Source organism: Antedon bifida, chromosome 8 (assembly GCF_963402885.1).
Source record: "Antedon bifida chromosome 8, ecAntBifi1.1, whole genome shotgun sequence".
NCBI lineage: Eukaryota > Metazoa > Echinodermata > Crinoidea > Comatulida > Antedonidae > Antedon > Antedon bifida.
The window spans coordinates 14387325-14407797 of record NC_136233.1 but is presented as its reverse complement, the minus strand read 5'-3'; the positions used below and the strand labels follow the sequence as shown (position 1 = coordinate 14407797).

General features: G+C 32.5%; 1 protein-coding gene across 1 annotated transcript; it reads right to left on the bottom strand.

Moving 5' to 3' along the window:
* Positions 1–52: 52 nt before the first annotated feature.
* On the bottom strand, positions 53–20271 carry LOC144851137 (uncharacterized). Its single transcript, XM_078708688.1, has 20 exons — positions 20017–20271; positions 19601–19723; positions 19093–19418; positions 18503–18641; positions 18123–18389; positions 17579–17692; positions 17245–17283; positions 16473–16847; positions 15818–16108; positions 15041–15387; positions 13902–14040; positions 12744–12854; positions 12217–12330; positions 11100–11410; positions 10695–10833; positions 9592–9711; positions 9107–9148; positions 8543–8809; positions 1260–1308; positions 53–151 (listed from the first exon to the last, which is right to left on the bottom strand). Exons 1-20 carry the CDS (start codon positions 20237–20239, stop codon positions 121–123), a joined length of 3567 nt encoding a protein of 1188 aa, XP_078564814.1. The 5' UTR covers positions 20240–20271; the 3' UTR covers positions 53–120.
* Positions 20272–20473: the final 202 nt, after the last annotated feature.

The following is a 20473-nucleotide window of genomic DNA, read 5'->3' as shown; positions in this document are numbered from 1 at the left end:
TTCCCTGCAATAAAATCATGTTCCATTTCTGATTCAATGTAGACCATAAACGAATGTTTTTCAGCACAAATGGTTGTAATTTCTTCTTTAGTTTTGGTATCATTCCCAAAAATGTACAGACTATTGCCAAACACTTCCTGCTTTTCCAATGCTAAACAAAAAGAGGAATATGTTAAAAATCATTTTATGTACAATTCATCTCACCCTTCTTTTAGGACACTCTATTCAGGGAACTTTATTAAGAGGACTTTCTAATGTGAAACAAACAGAGACAATATTCAAGCTACTTTCAAATCGCGCCCGGACTCGGTCCGGAAAAAAATATCGTGGAAAATGAGTTCAGTGGTAAAGCATAAAATCGTTCACACCAAATTCGTACCTGATTCGGGCTCCGAATTCATAGTGATGGATCAGGAAGCCATTTGTATTCTGAGTATGAATGACCTCGCAGGACAACAGATAACCACATTTGTGCTCAATATGAAGGCATGGTCAACGCTCGCGATATTTATCTCAGGGGGCGGGAACGATTCTAATGTGAACAACAGCTGGTAATCCTGATTTAGAGTAAAGCTCTGTCATCAAATTTTATGTGAAAAAAAAGTGTGATGTGCCCATATATGGACATGATGATGTCAAATCACTACCATATTTAAGCATATCATTACCATATTTGGGCACATCACACTTTTTTGACAAACTAGTTTGATAGTGTAGACAAAGCTTTACTCACACAGGCAACAAATCTACTGGCATAGATCCTGCAATTCCAATACAAGATCATTTCATAACATCATATAAAAAGGCATTCATATATACAAATGCCAATTCCCTTTTAGCACTTTGTAAATTGTCAGAGGCGGATTTAGAGAGAGTGCATCAGGTGCGTACACACCTTTTGGCCTCGTTTTTGTATTTTCAATTTTTTCTCATGAAACATCACAAAATAAACATGAATAAGTCATTCATTCACTTATACATGTATAAGGTTTGATGTAAAAATTGAACTGGCTACAATTCGCTATGCAAATGCTATCGAGCCGACTGTGTAGTCGATTGGTTTAGACTATGGACTGTCGATGTATGGGGTTCGAATCTCATGAGCAACAAATCCCAAACATATGTAACAAAATTCACAATCAGGCCCCAGGCCATTGTTTGTGCTAATGCTGGATCCGCTCCTGGTGGTTGTGCACTATTAAATAAACGCACAATATTAAACTCCAAACAATTGAGAACTTTAAAATAAATATACTTACCAACTGCATTTACAAATAATGTTGCAATGACATTCAATGCCAACCAAACCTGAAATAAAAAACATTAATGTAATAAAACCCTCTGAATAAACATGAACACTTAAATTGACAAGCAATAAACAAATAATAAAAACATCTTTGTAATTATGATTTTAACAGTGACATGCAATGGTAAATTAAGTTGACTATTTCTATTGGCTTATAAGGAAGAGATACCTAGCCAATGATAGAATAGAAGGACTCTAGTTTAACCAATCAGGATAGAGTCACCGACTCATGAAATCAGCCAGTAACAAGCTGTCATTAATTTGCCAATAAAAGAAAGGGTATACCATTAGACACATAGGTGGAATTATCCACTATTGTTCAGGTTTTTTTATAGGTAAGAACAGATAGATATATAATTTAGGGGAAAAATTGTGTACAAAATCACGCATTACTTGATGGTATATAAAGTTGGTTCGTTTGATAGCTGAAAACTGGTTAAACAGTTCGAGTACAGCATCATAATGTTGAAGACAAACCAACTTTCTTTCTTTCTTTATTTAAATATAGATTTAATATACGTTTATACAAACGTATTGTTTGGCGATGAATGGAACATTCCAATCTCTCAGTCTTTATAGTCACCATAGTTATTTGGTATAACACAAGTAGGTAAATTTATGGGCCCTTGCAGGATAAACTTAAAACCTCTAGCCTAGGTCTACATTTTAATAGTAGATAAAGTTATAAAGTAGTGTATAACAAATCTCGACAATAAATACATAAACCATTTTGGTCACCATTTGAAGTGAAAATTTGTGTGGGTACTGTTAGATACATAAACACATATACAAATAAACTTTATTACTGACAGTTGCTTCTCAATGTTTGTATTAATTAATAATTACAAAAAAAAGTTGTAGTGGTGTATCGTAACATGCTACTGTACTTTTTCATATCAACTGACAGTGACAGTTTCAACAAAGTATTAAATCACAAATGTTTTACTGTGTTTACTGGGTACATTATTTATAAAACATGAAAACAAATAAATTTCCGAGTTGATAAAGAATATATTTAAAAATTATTCCTCTTTGCATCTGTCTCACATCCCTCAACCCTCAATACATACAAAACACAGATTGGGTTTGTTTAAATTTCATTTTTGGAATTCAATTCAATTCAAATTTGGACTCATTTTGTGAAGTAATTCCCAGGGTGCTAATTTTATTTGACTACATAAATCACTGTGTCTATAATATTTGTTCCTGTAAACGATAGGTATTATAGTCCTGCAGTACCCAACTGAGCATTGCATGCATTTGAAAATTGGCAGTTTTATTTACGCTTAAATTACTGTGGGCATGACCTAGTTAAAGTAATTTTTCAAATTCTTAAAAATGTATTGTTCCCAAAAAAATAAAAAATAAGAATGAATAAAATCAAACTTTGTGGCATTACAAATTTTGTAATTTTAAGAAAAAAAGTATGTTTATAAAAAAAAAACAAAATATAAAAATACCAGTTTATTATTAATTATTAGTTTTACCATTTATTTTTTATTTTTAAATTACAGTTAAATGGTTTTTTCGAGATCTCATTTTTTTCTTAAAGTTAAAATTTATTATCCAACATTAAATATGGCCTATTTAACAACATAAAGTTGTAATTATTTTTTCAGGGTGTACAAAATATATCTTTAAACTTCTTAGTGGAACCAAATCAAGATAACGATACAAGATTTCTGTTCTGCTATTAACTAAAAATATTGCATGCTGTCATACAGTATATAAAGTCGTACTAGCTTAGCCTACTACTTTGAAGCCTACTAGTATATAGGAACTTACACTTTAGGCGTATAAAGCTGTCTACAATCAAACTAGTTTGTCAAAAAATGTGTGATGTGCTCAAAATATGGTAGTGATATGATCAAATATGGTAGTGATATGACATCATCATGTCCATATATGGGCACATCACATTTTTTGTCACATTAAGTTTGATAGTGTAGACAAGGCTTTAGACTGGTCACTCGCAAAAAAACCTCACAGTGAGCTATACATGTTTCGCATAAAAAGCGAGGGATTTGAGGAGCTAAATCTGCTGATTATCTGCACAAAACAACCCAGTCGAATATGCCTTTTGACTACTAGGTTATACAAAAATTTTCCTCAAATATTGTGGCATTACAAATACAATTTTTGGTGGGTAGGGGATCAATGGGTATCAGGTCCTCGCAATAAATTCAATTTTATAGAAGTCCTGTCTGAACTTAGGGGGATGGACCTGTTGTTCATAGTTTATCAGTTTTAAACATTTTATTGGAATGAATTGTCCATGAAAATACATAGACAGGAAAATTAACCAAAATTTATGCTTTTAATTCTGCTGGTAAACTTGGAGTCTCCCACTTTCCTTTAAAGATGTATTGTCCCCCAAAAACATGAAAAATGAAGATTAATTCAATCAGACTTTGAATAGGTTATTTTGTAGTTTTAATAAATGTAATCACTTCCATAGAAAAAAAATGGAAAAAAATGTTTTCACCTATAAAATAACAAAATAAATGGTTAAATTTAATCAAAAACCCATTGGCTGGCAGCCAATTTGACTATTTTTTGCTTTAATTTATCTTTTTTCAGGTAAATACATTTTGTTTCAATCCATTTTTTGGTCAAAGTGGATAACTATTGTGACATTAAAATGGCATATTCAACCACAATTTGTTTAGGAATTTTTTTTTGGACAATACATCTTTAACACATATTTAATGTTAAAAATACTTTTTCAAATATATAAATTAGAAAAACTTACATTACGAAAAGCAGGTTGCAATAACGCCATGGTGATTTTACTAACACATACTTTTCAGAAATTGAATAGCCATCACAACCGTTCTGTAAGACGACCAACTCGGTTATGCATACGAAAATGCTGACGCTTAACTATATCAAGCAACATCTGCGTATTAAAACTGATATTGTTTAAAATCGTGCTTAAATTTTAATATCTGTATGAATATTTTTTTTTTGTGCATGCTCTAAATACATACATAATTCAAAAGATGATGGCATTAGAAAATATTGATTTTGTTTTATGTCATGTGCATATAATTGTGTTTCGGTAATAAATGTTTGAATATTAATTATAACTATAATCAAATTTTGAACAAACTTAATTAAAAGTTGTTTACTGTGTTTACTAATGTGTGTAGATAATTAATATAAAAATTTTTTTTAATGATTATTTATTTTTTATTTTGGTTTCGGTATAGATATCTGAATATTAATATTTTAAAATTTAAATAATACTAGTGGGTAAAAATTATTATACTGTAACCAAAAAAAGGGGTGGGGTGGAGGTGATAACGCTTGGGTTGCACGCTCCTTCGTCTTAAACTTGGAATAATTTAGTCTCTAATACTATTGTTAGGCTTTGAGACAGAAAGATCCATTTTTGGATTATGTTCAGAGATTGCAATACAATATCTCTATGGTTCAGATAAGCGGCCGAGTCAAACCCGAAGTCAGAGGGTTCTGAAGGTTTCAACAAACTCCGCTTTCCCAGGTGCCCATTTTAAACTGAAGACTAGCAACAGAAGTATGATAAATATGCTTAACTAGCCTAAATTATGAAAAATGCTTTCTTTAGTGAAAAAGGTGCCCACTGTAAAAATTCTGGTCTTGTGCAAATTTATTCACTAAAATAGCTGTATTATTATTATTTATAAGTTGAGGCTCGAATTTGAATTATAATTACTTATAATTATGATGGACCATGATAATTGCAAGTAAATGTACTCAAGTTATGTGATGTAGCATAAATGTACATTGTGTATAATAGCATAAAAGAGTCAAACTACCTATATGAATAAATTAGATATATAACGTGACTACAAAATTATTATGATATAAATATTCACGACGACCACAATATTAGAAAAACTTGAATTTTATTACTATTGATTTTGTGGTAGTTAAACGAAATTATTATTTTTCTCAGTATTGTCAATAAAACTTGTTACCAGAATTCTAAAAAGGTTTATGAGTTTATGAAAAAATAATACAAATAAGTAATAATAAATTAAAAATAGCAAAAACAATTTTTAATTATATCCAAATTCTTATATTTTCTGTCCATCAGGAATGTATATTTAATTTTCTTAACATTTTGACTGAATTATGACAAATTATATCTTTTAAATTTTTAAATTTTTTGTATTCAAATATAATCAATAAAACCTGTGGCTTCTAACCAAATTAACACAGACAGTTTGTGTGTTTAACTTACCTTTACCCTTACCTTTGTTGTACGTCCTCCATCTTAACATGCTTTTTTTGTTTATTACGATGGCAATAACGATTTGATTTAGGGGTGAAAACCTACACTCATTGGCGGAGGTTATTAAAGTTGAATGTCCTCATCATCATTCATTATTATAACAATTTTTAACAATTGAACCTTCTCTATTTGATCCAAAAAATGATCGGGGTAATAATGTGCAGCGCATTGAGAGCTTGCTATATAAGAATAAACTATTATTATTATTATTTGCACACTTTCTGCACTTTTCTATCCACCGGTAGAGTAAAATAATGTTCACAAACAGAAAATAAAAATCATACAATGGTTGATGAGTCTATTTCCAAGTTTGTTTGTAAAATAATTTTCTATTTATTCCAGGCATAATTAATTATGCTACGAATATTTTCAATAAAGTTTTGATAAAGTCATGATGATAAAAAAAAGGAGAATATTCCAATGCAACACGTTCCGAAAGTAATCCGATTGGTTAATAGCTAGTCTATAATTACAACAATGCTCTGCTAGCTGCATACAATGTCATGCATATATTAGGAGTTTATTGCTTAGAAGAACATGATAATTTGATGTACATGCACTGGTATGAATATCTAATCTATACAGTAGTTATCTACAATATTTGTATGTGATACATCAGTCAATTCTCTCAATACCGGACACCCTTTGGCTTGCCTAATATGTTCAGTTTTATGGAAAGTCTGGTATTCTGAATGTGTTTTTTATAGTATGAAAACATTTCAAATCTTTTGAACTTCAAGAAAGGTGTGGTTTTGGGAGATTTGACTGTATTCAAATAACAAATACTGTATTGAATACAGTTTCATTATTAAAATTATTGTTAAAATTCATTTCAAAATTGTTGGTGGTCTGGAGGAAATATTTTATTTCCTATATGAGAATTGTCAAATCTTAAACAAATTGTGTTTTCAAAGATGAACTTAATAACCCTCTCAACATCTTAATTGTTCCGGTTTTCAGAGAGTTGGTATTGAGGGAGTTGACTGTATACATATCAAACAAATATTGCATGGGGTTTTAATATTATACATGATTCAAACTCAACTCTTAAGCTCTGTCTACATTATCAAACTAGTTTGACAAAAAAAGTGCGATGTGCCCAAATATGGTAGTGGTATGGCATCATGTCCATATATGGGCATCACATTTTTGTCACATAAAGTTTGATAGTTCGCAGTCAATATGCCTTGACTTCATATTGAGATATGGTATAGCCCCTAGACCACCCTGGGCTGTGTGTCTATGATTGGTTAGATCAGGGAAGAGTGAAATTATTGTCAATAGAGAGCTTACGATTTGCGACAAACTAGGAATAAGCTGGGTTATGTCGATCACTGTGTCGTCAGCTGGACGTCACCTGGACCTAGAAACCACCAAAACTGTGTCGAGGTGGGGAGCATACATATATCCCCATATGCACATGATAAGTTGACAACATGACCTAATTAGGCCAAATCAAAAGCTCTCTATTTTGATGAAATTGATGTAAACAATTATATCAGATAAAAAAAAAACCACAACGTAATAAACTCAACTTGTTAATTTATTTAAAATATTTCATCCAAATATTAGTACTGTTAGCTGAAATGAGAAATGATTAAAAATGAAATGATGGTGATAACATATTAACAATAAAAATGATCAACTGTGGAAAAAACAAAATTAGTTAAAATAACATAAATTAGCATTATTAATAAAAAAAACATTTAAAAATAACCTTCTTCATAGTTAACATACATACATATAAGAGTCTGTCCATTGGATAAGAGAAAATGTTATGCATATATAACAATATATTATACCACAAAAACTTCAAATTATTACCCTTAACAAGAATAATACAACATTTATCAGAGAATAAGAAGACACAAAACACAGCATGTATATTATGTAGGGGGTGACCGAAAATTGGAAAACATTTAAACAAGTACATGTAACATAATAAACACTTACTTAAAGTATTGCACAATCATTATGGAATAAAACACATAAAATTAACGTATTAAAGCTCTGTCTACACTATCAAACTTTATGTGACAACCAAAATGTGATGTGCCTATATATGTACACGATGATGTCATATCCACACTACCATATTTGGGCACTCACACTTTTTTGTCAAAACAGTTTGATAGTCTAGACTAGGCTTGTGTATTATAGATAAAATAGTGATCTTTGCATGGTAATTATTATAAGTTTAGAGAATGAATGAATTTGATACTAAAAGCACCCAATGTACTGTATGGCATTAATGTCCAATATCATAGGCAAATTCTGTAGTACAGTGTCACATATGTAATACACAATTTGTCTGATACTGGACACATTATAGATATATAGACATTTTTTTCATCATCCTTCTTGTAATTTGAAAAGTAAGATAAATGTTCAATTGCAATTATGAGACAGTTTTGTATCTTATAGAGTAAAAAAAAAGCTGATGTTAAGTACAGTATGACATGACCTTGTTGCTATGCAACTAAGATTGTCGTCATTCATAGCTAGCTTTGTATTGGTTTCGCTACTGTAACTGTAGTTAATAATTTCAATTATAATACTTCTGTAATCGATATATCAGAGAACTGACACACAAGTTTTGTGCATGTTTTGTAAGGTATCGAAATCAATAGACATCTGGATATGGCTTCAGAACGCATTGACCATGTACGAAGGTATTAACCGTAAGTTGTATGGCAACAAAGCATGTGATGCGGTACCATGACATCAGAGTATAATACTCTATGTATACAATTGAAATCTCATATTCGAACAGTTCATTGATATTAGGCTCTTACTACACTATCAAACAAGTTTGACAAAAAACGTGTGATGTGCCCAAATATGGTAGTGATATGCCCAAATATGGTAGCGATATGACATCATCATGTCCATATATGGGCACATCACGTTTTGTTGTCACATAAAGTTTGATAGTCTAGACAGAGCTTTATACATACCATCCTCAACGCTAGGACACAGTTCACTTGCAGTTCCAATATCACAGTACTCCCAAACCCCTGAATCTGTAGATGTATAACACCATACTGTATAATGTGATTCAGGGTTACGACAAAAGTTGTGGTCTCCCAGACCTGCATCTGGAGAAGTTTCTGGATTGAATAAATGCGGGTTACTTGATCCCGGCCATCTGTGACACATTGTACCATACATCGTAGTGCTTCTTGAGCCTCGGTAATCCTCACCTTTTTCCATTTCGTAACATTCTGAAATTCAATTAATTTTGTTGTGATGTAAAAGAAGAAAAGTTTTAGTTTCTAAATAATCAGTGTGGGTCTCTCACTCAACCATGACTGTAAATTTCTGAGCTTATTTAAACTTAAATTCAATTAATTACCATTTTATCTTTATATTATTCTACACTAAAAAATGTTTTATCTTTTTCAATTTTTGGATTGGATTTGGAGACAATTTACATAATAAAATATTATTTATTCTATTCTAAAATATTTCTAAACAATTCGTGTCACATATTATTCAGTATAATATAATAAAAATGTTACCACAATATGAAGAATTTGACTTTTCCAAGTTCATTGACTCTGCTGTAAAAATATAAAATCAATAACACTATAATTATATTAATTTTGAAAATTGTTTAATTTTAAAAACTGTCATTGTATTTGATTAAATTAATTACTTCGTTTCAGCACTTTATTTTTACCTATTTTTAAGTAAAAATTTTTATATAAAAAATCCTGAATATGCCACTTTTCCAAAAGCATAAGGTATTTATTTAACAGACTGTGTTCTGAATATACTAAAGCCTTGTCTACACTATTAAACTTTGACAAAAAAAGTGATGTACCCATATATGGACATGATGATGTCATATCACTACTATATTTGAGAATAGCACTATCATATTTGGGAACGTCACACTTTTTTTGTCAAGCTAGTTTGATAGTGTAGACAGAGCTTTAGTCAGTTGTGTTAGCAATTCTATATTAAAAATAATGGGCTTGGAATATCTTCTTAAAAAACTTGCCTTCCGTTTCACATCTATCCCCTTCAAACCCACTACTACACAAACAGAAATACTCGGCACCTCTTGGGCTACACACACCAGAATTCTGACAGGGATCTGAGTCACATGGATTAACTGAATCTGAAACACAAATGAAGTCCTTATAAAATTTGTTTTCTAATATATATGTCAACAAGCTATTCTAATATATATGTGGTATATATATTAGTTTTTAGCAGTCAGAGCCTTGGGCTATGTTCAAACCCATAGAATATTAGCGTACAACGTTAATACAAAAGTCAAATTATAAACCGCAGAGAAAAAAATGTTGCTTTTAACCACGGAACGTACATTTATCGTTACAATGAAAGTGCGTCTTTCAGGATGTTTCTTGTTGCATATTCATCAGTTCTTACCCACTTTTCTTTCATTATTTCCACTGTACTCTCATATATAAACTTCCCAAACGCTGTAATTCTATATCATTATTATAATGAATACAGGATCTGTCATGTATTTATAAACATCATCTGTCTGACACAAAGGTCAAGAGAATCCTTTAATAGAGGTCATACCATCGTTTACGGTCTTTAACAACTATATGCCGCTCAGTGTTTTAAGCTTAAAATTTCTACTGCTCTCATATAGCCCTAAAATTTAGGGCGAAATGGAAACATACTTTTTTACAGTATTGTACAAATTACTGTTTGTGTGGTTTTTATTCTGGTTCTTTGTTATGACAAAGTAAGCAGGCCTCATGACGAGTGTCAGAAGGCTTGATCCTATTTTACTGTATATATAGTGAGCAACATACAATAAACCATCTTTTGTACATGTTGTGTGTGATAATAACGGTTACATAAATCATCAGGTACCTATAATCCCACTTCTGGTCTAATTCCAACCCCTACTTTAAGTCTGATTTCACAAACATGCATATCCCCAGGTATAGTCCCAGTATTGACTTTTGATCTGTAGGCCTTTTTCTAGCCAGTTCTGATGAGTTTTTACAAGAAATGCTTACCAATAATTGTTTTCCTCAATCAGGCTTTTCCCGTAATCGGCTCAATTTCATGTTCTATGGGGGTGGGATTATACTAGAGAATATACTGTACAGTATTTACCTTTACAACCATATATTTCCATCCTCAAAGTAATCCAGTAATGATATGTTAGTGGCTGAATACGAATGTATTGAGCATCCACTGGCGTAGGAAACATATTTTGGATGACAGTGTCTGTATCAGAATTTCCGGTAAAAATCTGAAAACAAAATTACAAATTTATAAATTAAAAACATTGTAATATACAGTACTATTTATTTCTATGCTGTTCTGCAGGTCTTTCACCAAACATAACTTCACAATGAATAACTTCATTTAAATACCGGTGCCAGTGAGTGTAAATAAAAGCACCATGCAATATAGCTTCACACTGATGGGAAATGCTTCCCGAAACATGTATGTTTACACACAAAACTCTTTATCGAGTTGTTTTGTTTATTAAAATAATAAATGTAAAAAACTTACTATAGCAACACCATTAACATTAACTTGGTCAAAATTGGTTCCATCATTACTGTATTGAACATGGTAGGTTTCGATCCATGCAAGATAATAACCGTACCAATAGCCTTGTGTAGCCACACCAGACACTGTCTTAGGAACTTCAAGATCAACTTGAATCCACTGGTGGTTATCATCATGTTTTGCTGCCCAGCAGCTATTCCTGTTTAATCTACCTTTATGACCTTTATGATAATTACTATATGTGCTTGAAGCAGATATCTGGCCATCAGTAATACTACGGTCTTCTACTCCAAGGGGATTTGTACACAAACCTGTAAATAAAAGGACAACAAACATAACATATATTTAGACCATCAAAATGAAGACAGGAGCATTTACATAATAGTAATAGTGTTTCTTAAGCTCATGGCTGTTTAGAATTATGATTATGATTGGGATTAGTGTTGGGATTAGTGTTCGGACTAGTGTTGGGATTAGGATTGGGATTGAGATTATGATTAGGGTTGGGATTAGTGTTAGGATTAGCATTATGATTAGTGTTAAGTGTCTGAGCATACCTCCCTGGTCTGAGCATGCTTCTTTTGATGGTTCAAATATAGCTCAACATAGGAACATTAAATACGGATGCCTAAAAACACAACTAAGTTAATATATCTACACCTGAAACTGCAGATATCGCATACAAAACAAAAATATGAAATTGATCTTTGAAATGAACGTTTTGATAATCTAATCTTAATAATAAAGCATTTACATAATTTATTTATTCAGGTTTATATAGTAAAAACATGCAGCCTCAAGGCTGAAATTGTTGATTTACAAAAAAATATATATGGAATTACAAATGTTTAAAAAATTAAAATTGATACAAAACATTAAAAAAACACTATTATATATACTATATAAAACAAAGTCGATCAAATATTTTACAATTTTATAAAAAATTACAATTTGAAAAAGACAGTTAAAAGTTGAGTTAAAAACTTATTATTATATAAAATTCAGATACAAATGCATATATTTAAAACCATCTTCAGCAGGTGATAATCATTTAAAACAAATAAAGACAGAGCCTTTGCTGCCCAAAAATACCCACATTACAGTTTTGCATACTTACTTGTCGTCTCGCATATACCACCTGTAAATCCAGCTACACAAGAGCAGGTAAAACCCCCATCTATAGGGTTACATACCCCTGAATTCTGACATGGGTTAGAAACACAATGATCCACTAAAAAAATAGATACAAATGTAAATTTTTATATATTGATGATTTTAAGGACTTAATGGACACAAGGTGGGAGAGGGAATGTTCTGGGTTGGATATTGTAGTAAATATATACTTTGTTCACATTATAGCTAGTTAGCCTCACCATTCTCCTGACAAACCAGTGGTTTGTACATAGCCCTATTTTAGTGCCTGTTCCTCTGAGCACTGCTCAGGCCCCCTAAGGTACAGGGCCCTGGGTTTAGCCAGTGAGCGCTCATAGCCATTACGCCTGAAAACAGCAAGGTCAAGTTCTAGGATTGAGGCTAGGCAAACTTAAGCCCTCTTAAGTGCCTAAACATGGTTCACTGCTTGGTGTAAAAAAAAAATTGAAAGGTCACCTTTGGAAGCCAAAATGACAACTGTCGCCATCTTACCTGGTGTTACACATCTTTCACCTTCAAACGCACTAGTACATTTGCAGAGAAAATCATCTTCTATCAACGTACACACACCAGAATTGTAACATGGGTTAGGCATACACTTGTCTATTGCAAGAGAAAATATACAAATATAAATAATACCATATTTTTATACAAGAGCATAGATACAGTCAAAGGCAGTCAATACTGCTGAGTCTGGTCACAGACTAGTGATAAACTTTAGCGGAGCGACTTCATTATTCTGTGGAAAATATCTATATTATAAAGCTCTGTCTACACTATCAAATTTTATGTGACAAAATGAGATGTGCCCATATATGGACATGATGATGTCATATTACTACCATATTTGGGCATATCAATACCATATTTGGGCACATCAGACTTTTTTCATCAAACTAGTTTGATAGTGTAGACAAAGCTTTGTACATTTGTTTGGTATACAAATAATTTCTATTGCACACAGCCATACACATGGGGGCATCAAAATGACTGGAAATGGACTGGTAAGGTTTGAAAATACATTTCAAAAATCAAAAATCATCTGCCATCTTGGATCCAGTATGGCAACCAAGGTGTCTAAATTCCGAACTTTTACCCTATTACTGTAGGCTGTGTTTTTATGTTCATTCGTTATACAAATTTGTGCTAATGCACACATCCCTACAATACAAATATGGGGTATGAGAATGACCGGAAATGTTTTTAAGTAGCCCTGATGAAGTAATTGCTCTGGTGTGGGTATATATTTGCTAGTACTATATGAGGTATCGTAGTCTTATGCTCTGGCTACACTATCAAACTTTACGCGACAAAAAAATGTGCCCAAATATGGTAGTGATATGCTTAAATATGGTAGTGATATGACATCATCATGTTCATATATGGGCACATCACATTTTTTTGTCACATAAAGTTTGATAGTGTAGACAGAGCTTTAGGATATCGTTCACTATTTGTTGGTCTTCAAATCATGCACATTTCTGAATGACATAAGATGAACAATTTTATCAAGTTAAATTATTTCCTATGTAGTTTCAGTGTGAGAAACATAGTGCAATTTGACATATCAAGGTGTTGCTCTGGTGTGAGTGGGCCTGCAAAAGAAACAAAACTACAGTTGGATTGCAGAACAAACTGAAAATTACATACTTTTACAACCAAGAACTTCAAATCTTAAACTTATATAACTATGCCAAGCGATGGGATGAATACGAATAAATTGAGTTTTGACAGAAGCAGGAAACATACTGGTCACATGAGTATGTTTATCTTCATTGCCAGGAAATATCTAACAAAAATAAAATTACTTGAATATTTAGAAATAAAAACGACATAAACAAGAATAACAAATCTCAAGATTAACATAGAATATTAATTAAAAAACTTTCAAATTTTTTTTACTTTTTTTAAAAAATCAACTGACACAGATAAAAACCTCCATTCAAAAGTTGTACCTGTCAAAACTTAAACAACAAAATCTGGTTTTGCAGTAAAGGCTTTTTCTGTGAGTGCCACATATAAAGCTGTCAACTATTCTAACCTCAGCTCTGAGCAAGGTGCGGCTGTTGCAATCTGTCCCTCCACACACATTCATTTTCTTAGAAAATTATTTTATGGTGCCTAGAAAAATATCTTTCTTATACTCAAGCCATCCAGATGCATTCAACTCTCCGAATACCGGGAATACTGGCCAAATATGTCTGGTTTTCCGAAAAGTCTAGTATTTGGAATATGTTTTTAATGGTAAAAAGGTTTTGGGAGATTCCTGGTTTTCAGAGAGTTCGGTATTAGGAGAGTCGCCTGTATTGAAGTTCATACTGTAATAAATTACCATTCCTTAACCTATGCAGTAACATAGCATATCTATATGAACATTCTAGAATAAGGGTATGTTTAGAATTAAGAAATAATGTAATTAATGTAAGAACAATCAGGAACATTCCAGAAGTATACTATTAATAGAAACTGTAATCCAATAGAATAAGTGTAAGGAATTATCTAGAAGGTTATGACCATAATGTATATAAGGGATGTAAAACTATTGTAGAGTTGTTGGATTTTGGATAGTAAAGTTTTTGTGAAGTTGTGTATAGTGGATTGATGAAAGTTGAAGTTGATTGAAATTAAAGCTTTGTTTTGAGTTATTTCTACAACCTTGTGGATTTTTTGTGTATACTTTTATGTCACAAGGGAGTTCCTAGAGTATTTTCAACCGCTCAGAAACATACGTAATAGGAGTTCGTGACCATACTTGAATGTATATTTTAATATTTATTACTTGAACTTACTATAACTTCACAAGTGTTATTGTCGATAATTGTGTTGAAGTTGATGCCATCAAGACTGTGAAGGACTTCATATGATGTCACCCACTGATTATATTCACTACCTCCTTGTAGAATCACACCAGTTACTTCTACTATAGCTCCAAAGTCAACCTGTATCCATTGGTTTAAGTCATTTGTAAGTGAACTCCAGGATCCAAATTGAGAGTTGGTAGCTTCTGTGTTTAATCGACCTCGATCAGGCCCAGACCGATGCATGTCATTATTATAAGCACTTGAAGCTGAGAGTTGATCTGTAGAAACTGTTCCATCTTCTAATCCAAGAGGTACTGAGGTGCATTTTTCATTTTCTAAAAAGTAAACAATTAACAAACAGTTATAATGTGTTTCTTTCAACATTGGGCCTGGTTGCATTCTGGATGGGAGACTGTCTAGGAATAGCAGCGGGTGCTGTATATACCAGAGAGTGATGGTGTAATGATAATATCAGACTAGCATCTGTACCATACTAATTTACTCTCATTGCCTCGTCCTTCGGATGGGATGTAAAGCTGTTGGTCCTGTGTACTTAATAGTGCATGTTAAAGAACTTGGACTTCTGGCTGCTGTGGGTCCGTGGAGGGCCTAATCCAAATTTCCTCAGTTTCCAGTTAAGCTTGAGGACCAAGAATAATACATGTAACATTTAACATTATTCAAAACTGGTGGTGGAACAGGTTTTTACTACTGTATTTTGCAAAATATTGTGGAAAAAAAAGAAAAAGGATTTGAACCACAAACCAGCTTCTGGAGAAAGTGGTCCGTAGATTGTTTCAGATGGGCTGAACCTCTTTCCAGCACTGACTGCAAATACAGGTGAAAGATTTGGATCCACAGTTGTGATCCTTATGGTTGTGTCAGTAGTCTGTGCAACAACTGCATATGCTGCCGTTAATGGCAGGTGCATCATAACTCGATAATTTTCTACTGGACCGTAACCAGAAAAATATGTTTCCTTCCAAGCTTTCCAATTTAAATTCACTTCTGATCCAACCCACTCTGCAATAGGTGCTTCATTCATTTTCGGTAAATCTGTTTGATTAAATTAAATTATGAATTTACTTTACTGTTATATTGAAAAAGGCTTATTTCATACCCATTCTGTTTTACTGCTGACGAAAAATAAGTGGGGTTACTATCAATGTTGTTGCAAAGGTTTATATTTTGTAATAAACAATAGAAATTTTAATCCTAGACCTATCGTTTAAATTATGGTATTTTTCAATTTTTTTTTCTACAGGTTTTTGTTCAAAGTGAGTAACTATTTACATTACATCATTAAAAACATCACCAACTCTCTAAAAAGATCTCCACAATTAAGAGTTTTTATCTATAATTAACAATCACATTAATTGTTTATCAACATAATAAAATATAAACAATAAATGATACGTACTATAGTATTCACACATAAATTGATTATCACCATTACAGTTTACAATACTCAAGTCATATTCAAAATCAACATCCATCACAACGCATTCAGTGGTACCGTGCTGAAGGCTTATTGGCTGACCAGATGCCCAAGGCAAATCAAAGTCTGGCTTCCTACCATCTACCCATACTAGGTCTACACCATTCACAAAGTACAACCCAATGTATACACTCTCTTGAATATCTAAGTATCTTGTAGCTTCCAAAATATCATTAGATTCTGTTTTCGTCTCGAACATGACGAGGTGTGACCCATTACATTTATTTGCATCCGATGAATGAATTTTGTAACAAGCATACGGATCATCTGTCAGTGTGTCATATCCATTTTTACATTCTGTAAAGAGTGGAACTGATTTAAATTAAATCAATTTTATTGTTAAAACAAAAGACTATAGATATAGTAACTCTCGCAAATCCAAACATTATTGGACTAAAAATAGAGTAGGAAACAGTGTATGCAATAATGGTTTGCATTGCGAAAAAAACACTAGTAAAGTTCGGTTTGCAGTATACCATGTGTTTTCAAAAGAAAATAAAGTATTTTTTGCTTGTCATGTCATATTGTGGGTCAAGTACCCATTAAAAAATAGCACACATATATGTGAATGCTAGGAACCACGAAAACGTGAAAATACAATTGAACAGGCTGTTTACATTTGATACCAATCATGCGTCAAATTATCTGATTCAATATTGTATTTGTGAAAAAGTAATAATACTAATTATTATACCTGTCAAGGTAGGACCATCTTGCTCAAAATCTTTATAATCTAAACATAAAATGGGTAAAAATAACAATGCTTTGATTTGAGAACTGTTTACATTTTTAAAATAAACTAATTAAGCCTACTCCTCCAGTCACAGTTGCTGACGCAATACTGAATACTGAAATGCTTTATTTGTCCATCATCATCATAAAATAACAACAGAAATTCTTCTTGAAGATTGACAATTATTAGTACAATAATAAATAGATATACAATATAATATATTATGTACACACACATAATTGCACAAAAAATATAAGTTATGAAACACGGTGTAAAATTGACAAACAGTGCTTACGTATTTCACAGACAACTCCTCCAGGGGATGCACTGCATGGCACTGTAAACCATTTTCCATTTTCTATAGACAGTGCAACACAATGGTCATCAGATGCAAAATCAGACCCAAAATCTAATTTAATAAAGAATAATTACTATTGTTCAGAATATAAGGTAAAAAATATATTTTGAGATAAGTTTATAGCCAATGACCAGTATTTTGTTATTTGTCTGTTAACATCTTTATCCTCATATGAGGAAATTTGGATTATACGCCCTCTATGGCAGCCACAACAGCGACAGCACAGTGACTACCATGAACGTCAGGGGATATATGGACCAGGGTAACCCATACTCTTTAAGAAAAAGATGCACTGATTTCTTTAAAGTACACACAAGCCAGAAATATACACAAGACAGAGAAGACCACCAGCACAATGGTCGCAAAGACATTTGTTTTCAGTGCCATTGCCTTAAATGCTTGGCCACTCCTCTCTACTATATATAAACATAAATATATAAACTAAACCTTAACGGATAAATTATGTATAATTACTACATACTTTCAAATTCACTCCATTCATTGGTTCCAACCCATTCAAAAACATTTTCAATGTTTTTATGATGGTATCCGATTGAAATGTGTTCCACATGAATATCTAATTTGTGGAATGATTGAATTATAAACTCATTTTCTTCTATAGAGCTGATTATTGCCATGTTTCCCGAACAATACTGTTCTGATTCATTCCATGTTCTAGGAGTTGGATCAAAGCGATAGTAGGAATTGTTATTGAAAACCCATCCAGGTGGATCAGAGCCAGTGAAATCTGGAAAATAACAAACGAAAATAAAAAGCTACTGTATGTATCGGTGTGACTGTGTGTCAAAACACATGCACAGAAAAAGACTGAATGATGAATATGTACAAAACAAAACTTACCGACACAACCAAGAACCTCAAACCGCATGCTAATGCGAGAATTCCACTCTAATGGTTGAATGCGGATGAACTGTGCATATATAGGAACATCAAACAGATTGGTTACAAGACTGCTTCTATCAACATTTCCTGTAAAAACCTAATACATATCATAAGAACTATTAGCATGAAAACTCATCTGTGTTGACAAACATTTTAAAGGTAAAATTTGTTCATATTGATACTGATATTCTCTTTTTTTTATTGTCCATAATAAAAAAAAAGGAAAAAATCCCCAGACGTTTTTTTAATAGCTCCTTGACCAAAGGTCACTGACCAAACGGCTTGATTCCATCATTCAGTCTAATGACATGGGTTAGGGTTAGGTCGTGAAACGTTGTTGTATTACCAAATAACTCTAGTTGAATATATTTATCCTTCTAAACTTAATAATACCCATATTCAAATTGATCTAAATTTAAAAAGCGTGATATGCACAAATATCGTAGTGATATGACATCATCTCATGTTCGTGTGCACACCACATTTGTTTTGTCACATAAAGTTTGATAGTGTATGTAAACCAGGGCTTAAAAAATAGAAAAACTTACTTTAACATTATCACTTTCATCAAGTATTCCTATGAATGTACTTCCATCAAAACTGTAATGAATGCTGAAGAATGTAACCCACTGAGAGAAAGTAGTATGGATACGACCTTGGGTTATCACCCCAGTCACTTTTGTTAAAGAACCAAGATCAACTTGTAGCCATTGGTTATTGTCCAACACACCACTACACCACGCTCCACTACCACTTATTGAGTTCAGTCTACCGTACTTAGCAGAAAAGTAATCACCAAATTCACTTGATGCCATCAACTGCTCATCTAGTATAGTTCCATCTTCAATTCCAAGACGATGGACACAGGGATTTTCTGATAACCGTATACATTAATATTGTTTTTGTTAAAGATATTGCATAATTTACTTTCAGAAATGTAAACGGAAATAAAGAACAGATATCTACTAAATGCCAAATTGACGTTTTGTCTTTCTGAATCTAACTGGATTGCAAGTCTATATCGCAACTATATAAGATGTTTATTTAACAAATTACCTTCCTGGCAGATTGGGCATCCTAAACTGGGATCTTCACAAGAGATGTTTACTAGGGAGAAATCGGCTTCAATATCTACATAAACACAATCTTTGTCCACCGATGCATAGTTGTAATGCCAATCTATTAATAACATACAATAAAACTCTGTCTACACTATCAAATTTAATGTGACAAAAAAGTGTAATGTTTCCAAATGTCCATATATGGGAACATCACATTTTTTTGTCACATAAAGTTTGATAGTGTAGACAGAGCTTATGAAAAGTAAATACTTTGAGAGAACATACAAAGGGATTGGCTATAGTCTCCCTTTGTTTGTTCAACTGTAAAGTGTCCTTATAATAGGGGTGCCCCTAAATAAGGGTTCGCCTGAATGGGGTGCACCTGTATCCATCTTTAAAGTATTTACCTACCTGGTAAATCAGATGGTTCAATTAAAGGGATTGTATATTCATATCCAATCCAGAATAAAGCGTCCTCATCATCTTTTTTCATACCAACAAATAACCGATTGGCCTCTTCCATTTTCTGGGCTTGTAGCATGTGTAGTACAAAGTTTTTAATGTCGATGGATGTGATATGAGCTAAATGTGATTGTCTTGCTTTACAGTATTCATCTGCCTCATTCCAAGACATCCTTTCATTATTAATGTGAAAACAATGATTCTCAAAACTCATCCAACCACGTGAGCATTGACCTAGAAGAGAAAAATAGTTTTCTACATGTACATCTTGTGATGTGCCCAAATATGGTAGAAACATGCACAAATATGATAGTGATATGACATCACAGTGTCCATATATGGGCACATCACATTTTTTGTCAAACTAGTTTGATAGTATTGACAGAGTTTTAGAGAAAAACATTAC